Raw genomic sequence first — 12,796 nt, forward strand, 5'->3', positions numbered from 1 at the left:
TCCAAGTTTCTTATACTGTATATTTACTCTTCCCAAAATGTTTGCCAATTTTGTTGATGTAATGTAAGTGAATTTCAGATGGACAAAATATATTAATGTTACAAAATCAGAAAGTACATTTCAGAATTATCTTAAGTATTTCCTCTATTGTATCAGAACAGTAAACCAATAATGAACAATTATCACTTTTTAAACCTCTAGATATTTGATGATTTCACTTGAAAAATTACTGAGAGTACTATTAAATGTAGTAAGGGATTAATGCTCCAGTCTTCTTGCTGATAAAAGGTTTTAAACTGGTGGTATACTGCTTTCTGTGGAGAGGTCAGATTCACCAATCTGAATCATTTCTGAAGACCACATATGTTCACACATAAGCCTCAAATTTCCTGACACATTCTCACCGCTGTTATTCCAATTGCATTCAGGTTTGGACACAACATGAAATCCTTTGTGGAGCGCCAGCTTCCTAAAGCATCTGTTGGGAAAAGGCTCAACAAAACCTGGTTCAGGTTCTGTGATTCTGGTCATTTCAATAGAAAGGAATGATTCTAAGGGACATGGGAAATTTTAAGTGATTCACATTTTTAAATAGCAGGGTTTGTTTTAAATCATTTAATTAACAGAAATTACTTATTTAAATGTTTGCAAATTCTTTTAATCTCTTCTCAAAACTCTCAATTTCTTTTTGTAATTTAATTTTAATAGTTAATTAATTATCATAAATTTTGACAGCATCTTTGAGTGTCAGACATCCAAAATTTTTCAAAGGTTTTGACAGCTGATTTAGCTGGGTAATGTCAAAATGTTTCTGGGGCTGGCTTGCTATTTTCAGTGGTGGGGTCGAGGGGCAGGGACCATCATCGTCCAGGAAATGCTAAGTCAAAACCAACTTGTAGAACCAAATTGCTGCTACAGCTATGTTGGTGTTGGAGAGCTTCAAATACATGCCACTCACTGAGGTTGTATAGGCCACAGTCCCACTATTGTACATAATCAGCTGAGACCAACAGGTGAATGGAGAATTGCACTCTATATTTCACTTGAACGTGAAAAATTAGAATTCTTTTCAACAGTCCTGTAAGTGTTAACATCCACGATAATGCGTAGCTCCATTCAGTCTTGCCTTAGCTACAGCAGCTCCATATCCAAGAAAAAAGGCTTGAATTTAACCGCACCAATCCCCAGACACAAGGAACTGAAAGAAGGTCATTGGTCAGTACGTAGTTTCCTACCTAGCAAGGAAACAAAGGAGATAATAATAACTCTCAGATTGGAAGGTCTGAGATAGATTACCAGAGAGATGATTGCCCTTGAAGTTGTACTGACCACGCACAAAAAGATTATAGGCATGTATTTGTTGAGCCCAGTAATAGGAACAATTGTGCTGGGTCAGTTAGCTTAGACCTTGTCTTGTGATAGCCCCAAGCTAATGGCATGTTACATTAAAGCTCTGTGGACATACAGCTCCTAAGTTGCTGCTGACATCACTGCCTTGCTTACCTTACAAGACGAGAGTGCGTCATGAGCATCAACTGGGTTGGAGATGGCAGTAAGTGCAGTTCTGTCCATGGACTGCACTGATCAGCTTCAGGCATCTTAACAGTATGTCAATATGTCTAATGAGCAGAGACATTTTGAAGCAAATGAAGAAAAGATAAATGATTTAAACAGAGAAAGTTATTAAAACAATTTAATCAAATAGCAAATTCACCTAAAATTCATCCAATTTGTGCAAATTTGTTTAAAACTTTAAAGTAAATACGGCAGCTCACTGGAGGTTTTCTGGGTACTCCAGCTGGTCATCAGTGCAAGCTTATTAAAACCAATTTATTATGAAATAAGCTGGAATTCATTGTAGTGATTATTCTCATTGTTCTGCATTTAATAGAATACATCAAATTGTCGATTTATATTTGTCCCCATCTCAGTGAAATGTTCACAGGAGGTTTAAGAAGTGAATATGTGGTTTTACAGCATCCAGACATGTGATGGGCAAGTTAAGTGCTCTGACTTCAGTGATGCTGCTTGAAGGTTTTTGTGAACAGCTTGAAAGAAATTTTGATTAACATGACATTCTGTCAATTGGACTGCAGTTCACCATTTTTATTAGTATATTATGGGTATGAACTACATCAAGCATATATCTTAACTATTACATTTGACAAGGGGTTGATGCAAAGTAGAAAGTAAAGTTTATTATAATATACATAAGTACGTGTATACACAGGTACAATTAAAAACGTACTTGTGGCAGCATCACAGGCACATTGCAACATATAAGCACCATTCACAAGAAAGTGCTAAATTAAGCATAAAATATACACACTTATTTTTACAAGAAAACACAATTACAACAAAAAAATGGTCCGTTTTAGTACAAAGCGGCCAAAGCTGTCAAAGTGTTGCTGAACTCTAGTGATTAGTGTTGGTGCAAGAGTTGAATTGTTGTTCTTGAACTTGGTGGTGTGGATTTAAGGCTTCTGTACCTCCTTCCCTATGAAAGCAACCACAACAAGGCATGGCCTGGATAGATGCTGCTGCCTTGAGGCAGTGCCTCCTGTAGATACTGCCAACGGTGGGGAGGGATGTGCCTGTAATGTATTGGGCAGAGTATTCATTGCAGAGTCCACTACTCTCTGCAATACAGCATATGCAGATTTAAAGAATCTCTCTGATATGATTTGTTGATATTTTTAATGTGATTAAGTTGATCCTGCACTTTCTCTGTAGCTGTAACACTTTTTTCTGTTTTTTTTTGTTTTCCTTTGTACTATCTCACAGTGTTGTATGAAATGATCTGTGTGGAAGGCATGCAAAACAAAGTTTTGGTACATTGGCACATGTGACAATAATAAAACAATTTACCAATCATTATCCTCTTCACTAATCCATAAGTGAAGACTATCCTCTTCACTAATCCATAACATCATCAATCTTCAGTCATCTGAAAGCTTACTAACTATACCTCCTACATTCACATCCAGCTCATTGATGTATATAACAAAGCAAAGGACACTGTTAGCCATAGGCATCCAATCACAAAAACAATCCTCAATCATTACACCCTGCCTCCTATCTCCAATCCAACTTTAGATCCAATTTGCTAAATTGCCCAAGGTCCTATCTTTTTGATCGATCCCCCATATGGGAGCTTGTCAAAGGCCTTGGTAACATCCATATAGACTACATGAACTGCATTACCCTCATCAACACACTTAGTTACCACCTCAAAAATTCAATGTAATTGGTCGGACAGGACTTCTTTCTCAACAAAGCCATGCTGATGTTCCTTCATCAATCCCTACCTCTCCTGTCCCTCAGAATTTCCCAATAATTTCCTTCCCACAGAATTCCTTACTAACTTGTAGTTAAGTTAGTTTATCCCCACTGCCTTTCTTGGTTAAATGTATCACAATTAGAATCTTCCAGAGATTATCTGGCCAGAGAAGATTTTTAAATGATTATCAAAGATCCAGTAATCTTCTTCCTTACCTTACCTGGGACCCTGCTGATGGTGAATTTGGTGGCAAGCATTCAGGGAGCAATTATTGCCTCTGAGTTTGAATTGCCTCTTTCGATGATGCCAGAGGATGTAACCAAGGTCTGCATTTACGGATTGAACTATTGTGTTTGTGGACTGTGGACTTTTTCAGTCATGGTTTTTAAATTCTGTATTTTTGTCCATTCTTTCTCATTATTTTGTTGTACAAAGGGAAGAGGTTTAGGGTCATTGATCTTGTTGCGTTTCATTAGTCTGAGGGAGAATGTTTCTGATTTGATGTTCTTGTTGCAGTTTGTGTGGGGGGGGGGTTAATGATCATGTTGTCTTTTTATTGTGAGAGGGGAGGTTGATGTTTCCCTTTGACTTCCATGGTTTTTCTTTGTTTTGTGGTATCTGGAGAAGACGAATCTCAGAGTTGTATACTGCATACGTACTTTGATAATTAAATGAAACTGAACTTTTGCTAATGCTGTGACTGGTGATGAAGCTGTAATATCTAAAATGACAGCATCTTTACTTATATTTGTTATCTCGTCTTCTCTTCACATTCTCATCTGAATTACAAAGACCATCTCTTGCTTCTCACTCTTCATACATCAAGCACTTTCAAAACTTAACCAGCAGTCAAAAGAATTTGATGAGCAACTGACCAACTGTATGACTTTTTAAACAGTGTTGCTGCTTAATGTGTGTCCAGTTACACAAGGGAACTGAGAGTGATAGCTGGAAAATTGAAACACAATAAGGTGCTGCTAGTGCTATACAAATCAGCAGCATTATGTGTTCACACTGTGATCTGCCTCATCAACATACATCAGTGTTACCTTACACACCTTAATACTTTCACTGAAATGGTACGCAAGATAATTTTCAACAGAATAGTTTTGGGTGTGTGTGTGTATTCTCTCAGTGGTTGCTTATCAACTCATCAATCCCTAGAGCCCTTTAAAAATTTGCACAGTAAGAACTTACTTAAAGTTGTTAATGCAACCGACATATTTTTCTGTATGGTTCGATGTACACATGACAAATAAACTTGAATTTTGAGTTTTCTGCTCTTCATGCACTAAGAAAAAAATGGTATCTGTCGCATCAGAGTCTAACCAGTCTTTTTAGTTTTCTTTCGCTGCCTCAGGGTTTGATTTTTTTTCTGTAAAGGAAAAAGTGGTCTGCTCTGTGGATACACAATCTGTAACAAGCAACCTGCAATTTCACTAGCTTAGTGAGTTCCCCAAGTTCGATATACATTTCCAGCTCTCCGTTGTTTTGATCTATCATTTTGATATCCTGCATTTGGTGAAATTATGGTTTCCACCTCCAATTATATTCTATGTTGAGTGATCAGTGGTTTGACAGCCATATGTGGGAACAGTAGCAGCCAAAGTTTGTTTCTAACTGGTGCAATTATGGTACTATGGCAGTTTCTCAATGGGGACCTACAATAGGGAGTCGTAGCCTCTGCCAGTTTCAGACAGGTAGTCACTGGAGGTGTGAAAGTCTGTATCCATAAGGTATAAACCACCCAAAATGTACTATTGAGATACAAATAAACTTGTTGTGCATGAGATGTGCTCCTCCCATCTATATGGAAGTCAGGTAAGATATCAGCCCAAACCAGGAGAGATAAGTGAAGGAGACGATGCAGGAGTCAGCAGAACCATCTCTGGAATGAAAGGGGTGGCTAGTAAAAGTGGGTTGGAACTGACTGACAATATCCTTTTTATCCTTTTCCCTTTTAAGATTTTTTTCTATTAATTTGATATCTCAGGTCGATGTGTATGTTCCTTCCATGACATCTCCTACACTTCTGTTTCTTACACCATTTTCAGGCCCTCAGATTCTCTTTTCTGCCCTTTCAAGCTAATGGAGGCTTTTCCATCAGGACCCCAGACTGGTAAGATAGGACCCCAAGACAGATGCGGCCAAGTCGGCAGGTTGACTTTGAAAACAGAAGTGACTCAAACCACAGGTTAATGGGGCAGTAAAAACCACTTTAATAACATGGGCATGAAGAGAGATTGATCCAGCAAGGCTGCTTTACTCATTAAGAGACGCCCTTGAAACTAAGAAATTTGAAAGTTATATTGTATATTGTAGACATTTAGAAAATAAATGAAAATGCAAAATATTCCAGAGAGAGTTCTGCTGGCTCCTGTAGAAGGCAATAGCTCCCATTATGTTGATTGTCCTTCAGGTGGTGTAAAGCTGAATCTATGATGGAAATGTCTGGAGAAAACTTGAAAGTCTCCAGCCTCTCTGTGTATGGGGGAATACAATTTAAATGCATTGTTCAGGTGAGGCAGCCAGACAAAAGCATGGCAGTGTCACGTGACAGAGTTTTACTTCTTAGAAGTACAGGAAGTAAGGAAGGAATTGCTAAAAATATTTTCCATGACTGATGAATAAGTAATTATTAAAGCTACTTCCTCTCCTTTAATCTTTTACAACAATTTTACAGATATGCAGAGCTGAACCCTAAGAACAAAGCAGTCAACATATTCTGCAAACCTATATTTACCATGCATCACATTTGTTTGAAGTGGGTAATTTTGCCTCCAACTGAATTGAAGCAAAACTGAAAGAACATTTAGTACAGTCGTCTAACATAAGAAATAGAAGCAGGAAAAGGCCATTCGGCTCCTTGAGCCTGCTCTGCTATCAGTAAGATCATAGCTGATCTTTTACGCAATTTCCTGTCTTAACCCCATGTCCCACAGTATCAAAAAATTTTGTACTTATTGAATAATGGAAATATATGATCACTTTACACTAAACCAATTACTTTTCTGGCACTTGCTTTAAACAGAAGGTGTAGCTGGTTGCAATGCTATTAAATTTTATTTGGAGAACATTAAAGGAATGATCTAGTGTTTCTGTGCATTGTCTCCTGTGGCAGTTCAATACCTCCTAAATTAGTAAGTTATGAACCATTTTTCTTTGGAATTTGACAACAGCTTTCAATGTTACCAAGCTACCAGTTTATCTAGTTCAGGCATTTCAAGCAGCCTGTAATTATGTGCAAATGTTATTAATGTACCTGACAAACCGCGCTTCACTTCAAAAGAAGGGGGGAAACAAGGGCATGGTTCCAGAATTTGATAGTGCCTGAGGCTTTACTTATTTGTATTTTCTCTCACTGGTTCCAAAGGTTCTGAAAGCGATATTACTTTTTCCAACAATCGAACGCATGGCTGAGTCACCACAAGGCAAGCTTATGACGCCAGTGCTTCGCAATCTTCGCTTCCTGATATATGTTCCAATCTACTTCCTTTCATTTCTGCCGGAAAGTATCAAGGCCTCATTGGTGAGGTGGGCACTGCATGGTCTGCAGCCACTGGATGAAGCTATTGTCTCTGCTTCTCTTAATCTCTTCAGTGTCAACTGTGCAGGTGAGAAAATCCATCGCTCTTCCAACCACTTTCAGCTTTAACATTCAAACTACCCAGAACTGGACAGATTTGTGCATTTTCTGAGGAAATCAGTCACACGATCACTTGCTCTCAAAGGGATCTTTTCTACTTGTGTGAAATGTTTATTTGTAGCTCATATCAGACAACATTAACATTATTGAAGTACATAAAGAGACTATAAAGATCTGGTTTCCTTGTAGAGTCATAGAGTCATAAAAAAGAACAGCACAGAAACAGGCCCTTTGGTTCATCTCGTCAGTGCCGAACCATTTAAACTACCTGCTCCTATCGACCTACACTGGGACCGTAGCCCTCCATACCTTTACTACCCATGTACATATCCAAACTTCTCTTAAATATTGAAAACAAGTTCATATGCGCCACTTGCACTGGCAGCTTGTTCCACACTCTCACAATCCTCTGAGTGAAGAAATTTCCCCTCACGTTCCACTTAAACTTTTCACATTTCACCTTTCACCCATGACTTCTAGTTATAGTCCCATGCAACCTCAGTGGAAAAAGCCTACTTACATTTACCCTATCCATACCCCTCATAATTTTGTAACCTCTATCAAATCTTCCCTCAGTGTTATATGTTCGAAGGAATATAGTCCTAACTTAATTAATCTTTCCTTATAACTCAGATCCTCCACTCCTTGTAACATCCTTGTAAGTTTTCTCTGTACTCTTTCAAGCTTATTTACGTCTTTCCTGTAGATAGATGATCAAAACTGCATGTAATACTCCATATTAGGCCTCACCAATGTCTTATACAACGGCAACATATCATTCCATGCCCTGTATTCAGTACTTAGATTTATGAAGGCCAATGTGCCAAAAGCTTTCTTTGAGATCCCATCTACCTGTGATGCCACTTTCAATTAATTATGGATCTGTATTCCCAGATTCCTTTGTTCTACTGCACTTCTCAGTGCCCTAATATTCACTGTGTAAGACCCTCCCTAGTTGGTCCAAATGAAGTGCAACGCCTCTCTCTTGCTTGCATTTAATTCCATCTGCCCATTTTCAGCCAATTTTTCTAACTGGTCCAGATCTCACCGCAAGCTCTGATGGTATTTCCTACTGTCCATTACACCCCAAATTTTGGTGGCATCCAGAAATTTGCTGATCTAGCTAACCACATTATCATCCAGATCATTGATATAGATGACAAACAACAACAGACCCAGCACCAATCTCCCTGCAGCACTCCAATAGTCACAAGCCTCCAGTCAGTAAGGCAACCATCTCCTGCCACTCACTATCTTCTCCTACAAAGCCAATGTCTAATACAATTTACTACCTCATCATGAATACCAAGTGACTGAGTCTTCTTCACCAACCTCCCATGTGAGACATTGTCAAATGCCTTGCTAAGGTCCAAGTAGACAACAACCTCTGCCTTGCCTTCCTCAACTTTCCTAGTAACTTCCTCAGAAAACTCTATAAATGTGATTAGACATGACCCACCACACACAAAGCCATGTTGACTATCCCTAATCAATCCCTGTCTGTCCAAATACTTACATATCTGGTCCCTTAGAAAACCTGCCAATAACTTCCTCACTACTCACCAGCCTATAATTTCCTGGTTAATTCTCAGAGCCATTCTTAAACAGCTGGACAACGTTAGCTATCCTCTAATCCTATCTGCGAGGGCCTCTGCAATTGCTGCACCTGCCTCCCACAGGGTCCAAGGGAATGCTTTATCAGGCCCTGGGGAATTATCCACCCTAATTTACCTCTCCTCCTCCTCTGTAATCTGTGTATGGTCCATGACCTCGCTGCTTCTTTGACTCACTTCTGTAGACTGTGTCCATCTCCCGAGTTAATACAGACAGAAATAATCCATTTAAGATCTCCCCATCTCTCTTGGCTCCACACACAGATTACCATTCTGATCTTTCAGAGGACCAATTCTGTCCCTTGCAATCTTTTTGTTCTTAACTTATCTGTAGAATCCCTTGGAATTCTCCTTAACCTTGTCTACTAGGGAAACTTCATGCCTTTTTTTTTTAGCCCTCTTGATTTCTTTCTCTTGCATTTCTTATACTCTGTAAGTACCTCATTTGTTCCTACTTGCCTATACCTGCTATTCACCTCCATTTCTTCTCTTAACCAGGGCCTCAATATCTCTTGAAAACCAAGGTTCCCTAAACCTGTTGTCTCTATCTTTTATTCACACAGGCAGATACAAGCTTTGTGCTCTCAAAATTTCACTTTTAAAGGCATCCCACTTACCAAGTACACCTTTGCCAGAAAACAGCCTGTCCCAAATCCACACTTGCCAGATTATTTCTGATACAATCTAAATTGGCCTTTCTCCAATTTAGAATCTCAACCTGTGGACCAGATCTATCCTTTTCCATACTTGAAACTAATGGCATTGTGATCACTGGATGCAAACCTCTGTCACCTGCCCTCTCCCATTCACTAATAGCAAATCAAGTATCACACTCTCTCATTGGGACTTTATCAGAAGGAAACTTTCCTGAAAACATTTCACAAGCTCTATTCCATGTAGAACATTTACAGTATGGGAGACCCAGTCAATATGTGGAAAGTTAAAATCATATACCATAACAACCTTGTGTTTCTTGCAACAGTCTGTGATCTCTCTACAAAGTTGCTCCTCTAAATCTTGCAGACTGTTGGGTGGTCTATACTGTAACCCTATTAACATGGTCATAAATTTCTTATCTCAATGCACCCATAAAGCCTGTATGTGTAAACAAAATGACAACATCTGATCAAAACGTAGCAGGAGTATTTTCCTGTCTTGAGCCAAAGATATCCTTTGAACAAACTGGCCATTTTCATAAAAATGCGAAGATCCTATTGGGATGAATGTAAAACAGTATATCTTAAGACTGTGATGGCAATATATCCTGTAATACTGAAAAAGGTTCATGTGAACTTCTGGAATCTTTGGGACTGAGTTTTAAAATGTGTATTGATGTAAATAACTTGATTCTATATCTAAATTTGAATCTCATCATGGTAATGAAGAATTTAAATTCAAGTAATGTGGAATAGAAATCTTGGATCAATAACAATGACCAGAAAATTGAAGGACTGTGAACAAAAATTAATCTGATTCACTGAAGTTCTTGAAGGACACAGTTTTCCATTTTTACCCCATCTGGTCTATAAGTGACTTTGGACCCAGTCTGGGACCTAGGCTCTCCAAACAGGGCCAGTGACCCTAGAGATACTGCACTGACTTAGTCATTTTTCTGGTCCAGAGTAAATCACATTGAGAATGCGATCTTTCAAAAGGTACAATTTAATGTCAGAGAAATGTATACAATATACATCCTGAAATGATTTTTCTTCACAGCCATCCACAAAAACAGAAGAGTGCCCCAAAGAATGAACGACGGTTAAATGTTAGAACCCCTGGCCTTTGCTTTTGATGGCTACCAGTCTGAGTTTGAGTCTGTGCCTCATTACTACTTAAACATGAACAATGGGGACCAACAAGCATTATAAGATATTGAGAGAATAAGTACCAGGAAGCAGGAGAATAAGATATTGATAATGTTTTGGATGAACTGCAGATGATGTAAGTCAACTCAGTCAAACCCAGAGATGAGATATCCTTGGCTAAGGGTTTCAGTTACAGAAAATTTGAGGATGTGTTGAGATTACAGAAAAATAGATGTGATTCTCGTGCTCGATTTCACTAATAGGGAAATAGGAACGGAACTAGCACCCTTTAGCCCATTTAATAGGATGGGTCAAGAATCCACAAGACCAGAAGGCATAGAAGCAAAATTAGGCCAGTGAATCCATCGTGTCTGCTCTGCTGTTCCATTGTGTCTAATTTATTATCTCTTTCAATACCATTCTCCTGCCTTCTCCCTGTAACCTTTGATGCCTTGACTAACCTCTGCTTTAAATAGACACAATGACCTGGCCTCCACAGACATCTGTGGCAATGGATTCCACAGATTCAGCCCCGCCGGGGGATGACCTAACGGGAGGAACCACAGCGACCGGGTCTTTGGCACTGAGTGTAGCGCCATGGCTCAGAAGAGAAGAGAGGTGAAGAGAACTGCAGTAGTGATAGTAGATTCTATAGTTAGAGGAATAGTGATGACATTCTGTGGGCACTATAGAGACACCCTGATGGTATGTGCCCAGGTGCCAGGTCAGGGACATCTCAGATCAATTCCATGGCGTTCTAAAGGGCAAGGGTGAGCAGCCAGAAGTCTTGGCACCAATGACATAGGTAGGAAAGGCAAGGAGGTCCTGAAGAAAGATTTGAAGGTGCTAGGTGGAAAGCTGAAAATCAGGACTGCCAGGGTGGTAATCTCTGGATTGCTGCCTGTGCCACGCCCCAGTGAGAGTAAGACTAGGAGCATTCGGCAGATAAATGCGAGGCTGAGGAATTGGAGCAGGGTGCGGGAGTTCAGATTTCTGGATCATTGGGACCTCTTCTGCGGAATGTATGACCTGCACAAAAGGGACGGTTTACACCTAAACCCAAGGGAGACCAATATCCTTGCTGGAGTTATTTGGGAGGATTTAAACTAAATTGGCAGGGTACAGGAACTAGAGAGATAGGGCTGAAAATGGGGCAGTTGGTTTACAAATAGAGGCAGTGTGTAGTGAGACTTCTAGCAGGGCCAAGCTTATGATAAGGCAAAATTGTAATCAACAGGATAAGCTGCAATGTAATGCAGTGATAAAATTGAAAACGGTAATGAATACAGTACCAAAGGTGGTGTATTTGAATGTCTACAGTATACAGAATAAGGTTGAAGGTTGAAATCAGTTAGAGATTAGCAGGTATGATGTGGGCATGACTGAATCATGGCTGAAGGAAGATTATAACTGGGAGCTTAACATCCAAGGATGCATGTTGTATTGAAAGGATAGGCAGGTAGGCAGAGTGGGTGACATGGCCCTGTTGGTAAAAAATGAAATCAAACCCTTAGAAAGAGGTGACATAGGATGGGAAGATGTAAAACTGCATGGGTGTTTTAAAAAAACCCTTGTGGGAGTATATACAGACCTCCAAATAGTAGCAAAAATGTGTGCTGCAAATTACTGCAGGAGATATAAAAGGCTTGTCAAAGGGGAATGTTATGATAATAATGGGGGATTTCAATATGCAGGTATTGATTCCAAAGAATTCCAACAGATCAGTATGCAGTACATTGGAGTAAAGGGAATTAGAGGCATGAGACAAGCTGCCAAAAGTTGATTGGATGGGGATACTGGTGAGGATGACAGCAGAGCAGCAATGGCTGGAGTTTCTGGGAGAAATTCAGAAGGTGCAGGATAGATGCATCACATAGAAGAAGAGAGGATGAAATAACCGTAGCTGACAAGGGAAGGCAAAGTCAGCTTAAAAGCCAAACACATAGCAAAACTTAATGGGAAGTTAGAAGATTGGGAAGCTTTTGAAAAGGCAACTAAAAAAAGTCATAACAAGGGGAAAGGTAGAATATGAAGGTAAGCTAGTCAATAATATTAAAGAGGATACCAAGTTTCTTAAGATACATAAGAGTAAAAGAGAGGTGAGAGTAGAAATGGTACTGCAGGAATCTGATGCTGGAGAGGTAGTAATCGGGGACAAGAAAATGGTGGACGAACTGAATAAGTATTTTGTATCTGTCATCACTGTGGAAGACAGTAGCAGTATGCTAGAAGTTCAAGAGTGTCAGGGGGCAGAAGTGAGTGAAGTTGCCATTACTAAGAAGAAGGTGCTTAGGAAACTGAAATATTGGAAGGTAGATAAACCGCCTGGACCAAATAATATACACTCCAGGGTTTTGAAAGTGGTAGCTGAAGAGATTGTGGAGGCATTAGTAATGATCCTTCAAGAATGAATAGATTCTAGCATGGTTCTGGAGGACTGGAAAATTACAAA

At 39.4% G+C, this 12,796-nt stretch overlaps 1 protein-coding gene across 3 annotated transcripts in view; it reads left to right on the plus strand.

Moving 5' to 3' along the window:
* The window catches only part of ldah (lipid droplet associated hydrolase), a 291,149-nt gene that overhangs the window by 214,629 nt on the left and 63,724 nt on the right, over nt 1–12,796 (plus strand). For all 3 annotated transcript variants that reach the window (XM_073057003.1, XM_073057004.1, XM_073057005.1), the window contains exon 5: nt 6,654–6,894. In XM_073057003.1, coding sequence (XP_072913104.1) covers nt 6,654–6,894 — 241 coding nt within the window. The remainder of the gene's footprint in view (nt 1–6,653; nt 6,895–12,796) is intronic.

The sequence above is a fragment of the Hemitrygon akajei genome, chromosome 9 (assembly GCF_048418815.1).
Source record: "Hemitrygon akajei chromosome 9, sHemAka1.3, whole genome shotgun sequence".
Classification (NCBI taxonomy): domain Eukaryota; kingdom Metazoa; phylum Chordata; class Chondrichthyes; order Myliobatiformes; family Dasyatidae; genus Hemitrygon; species Hemitrygon akajei.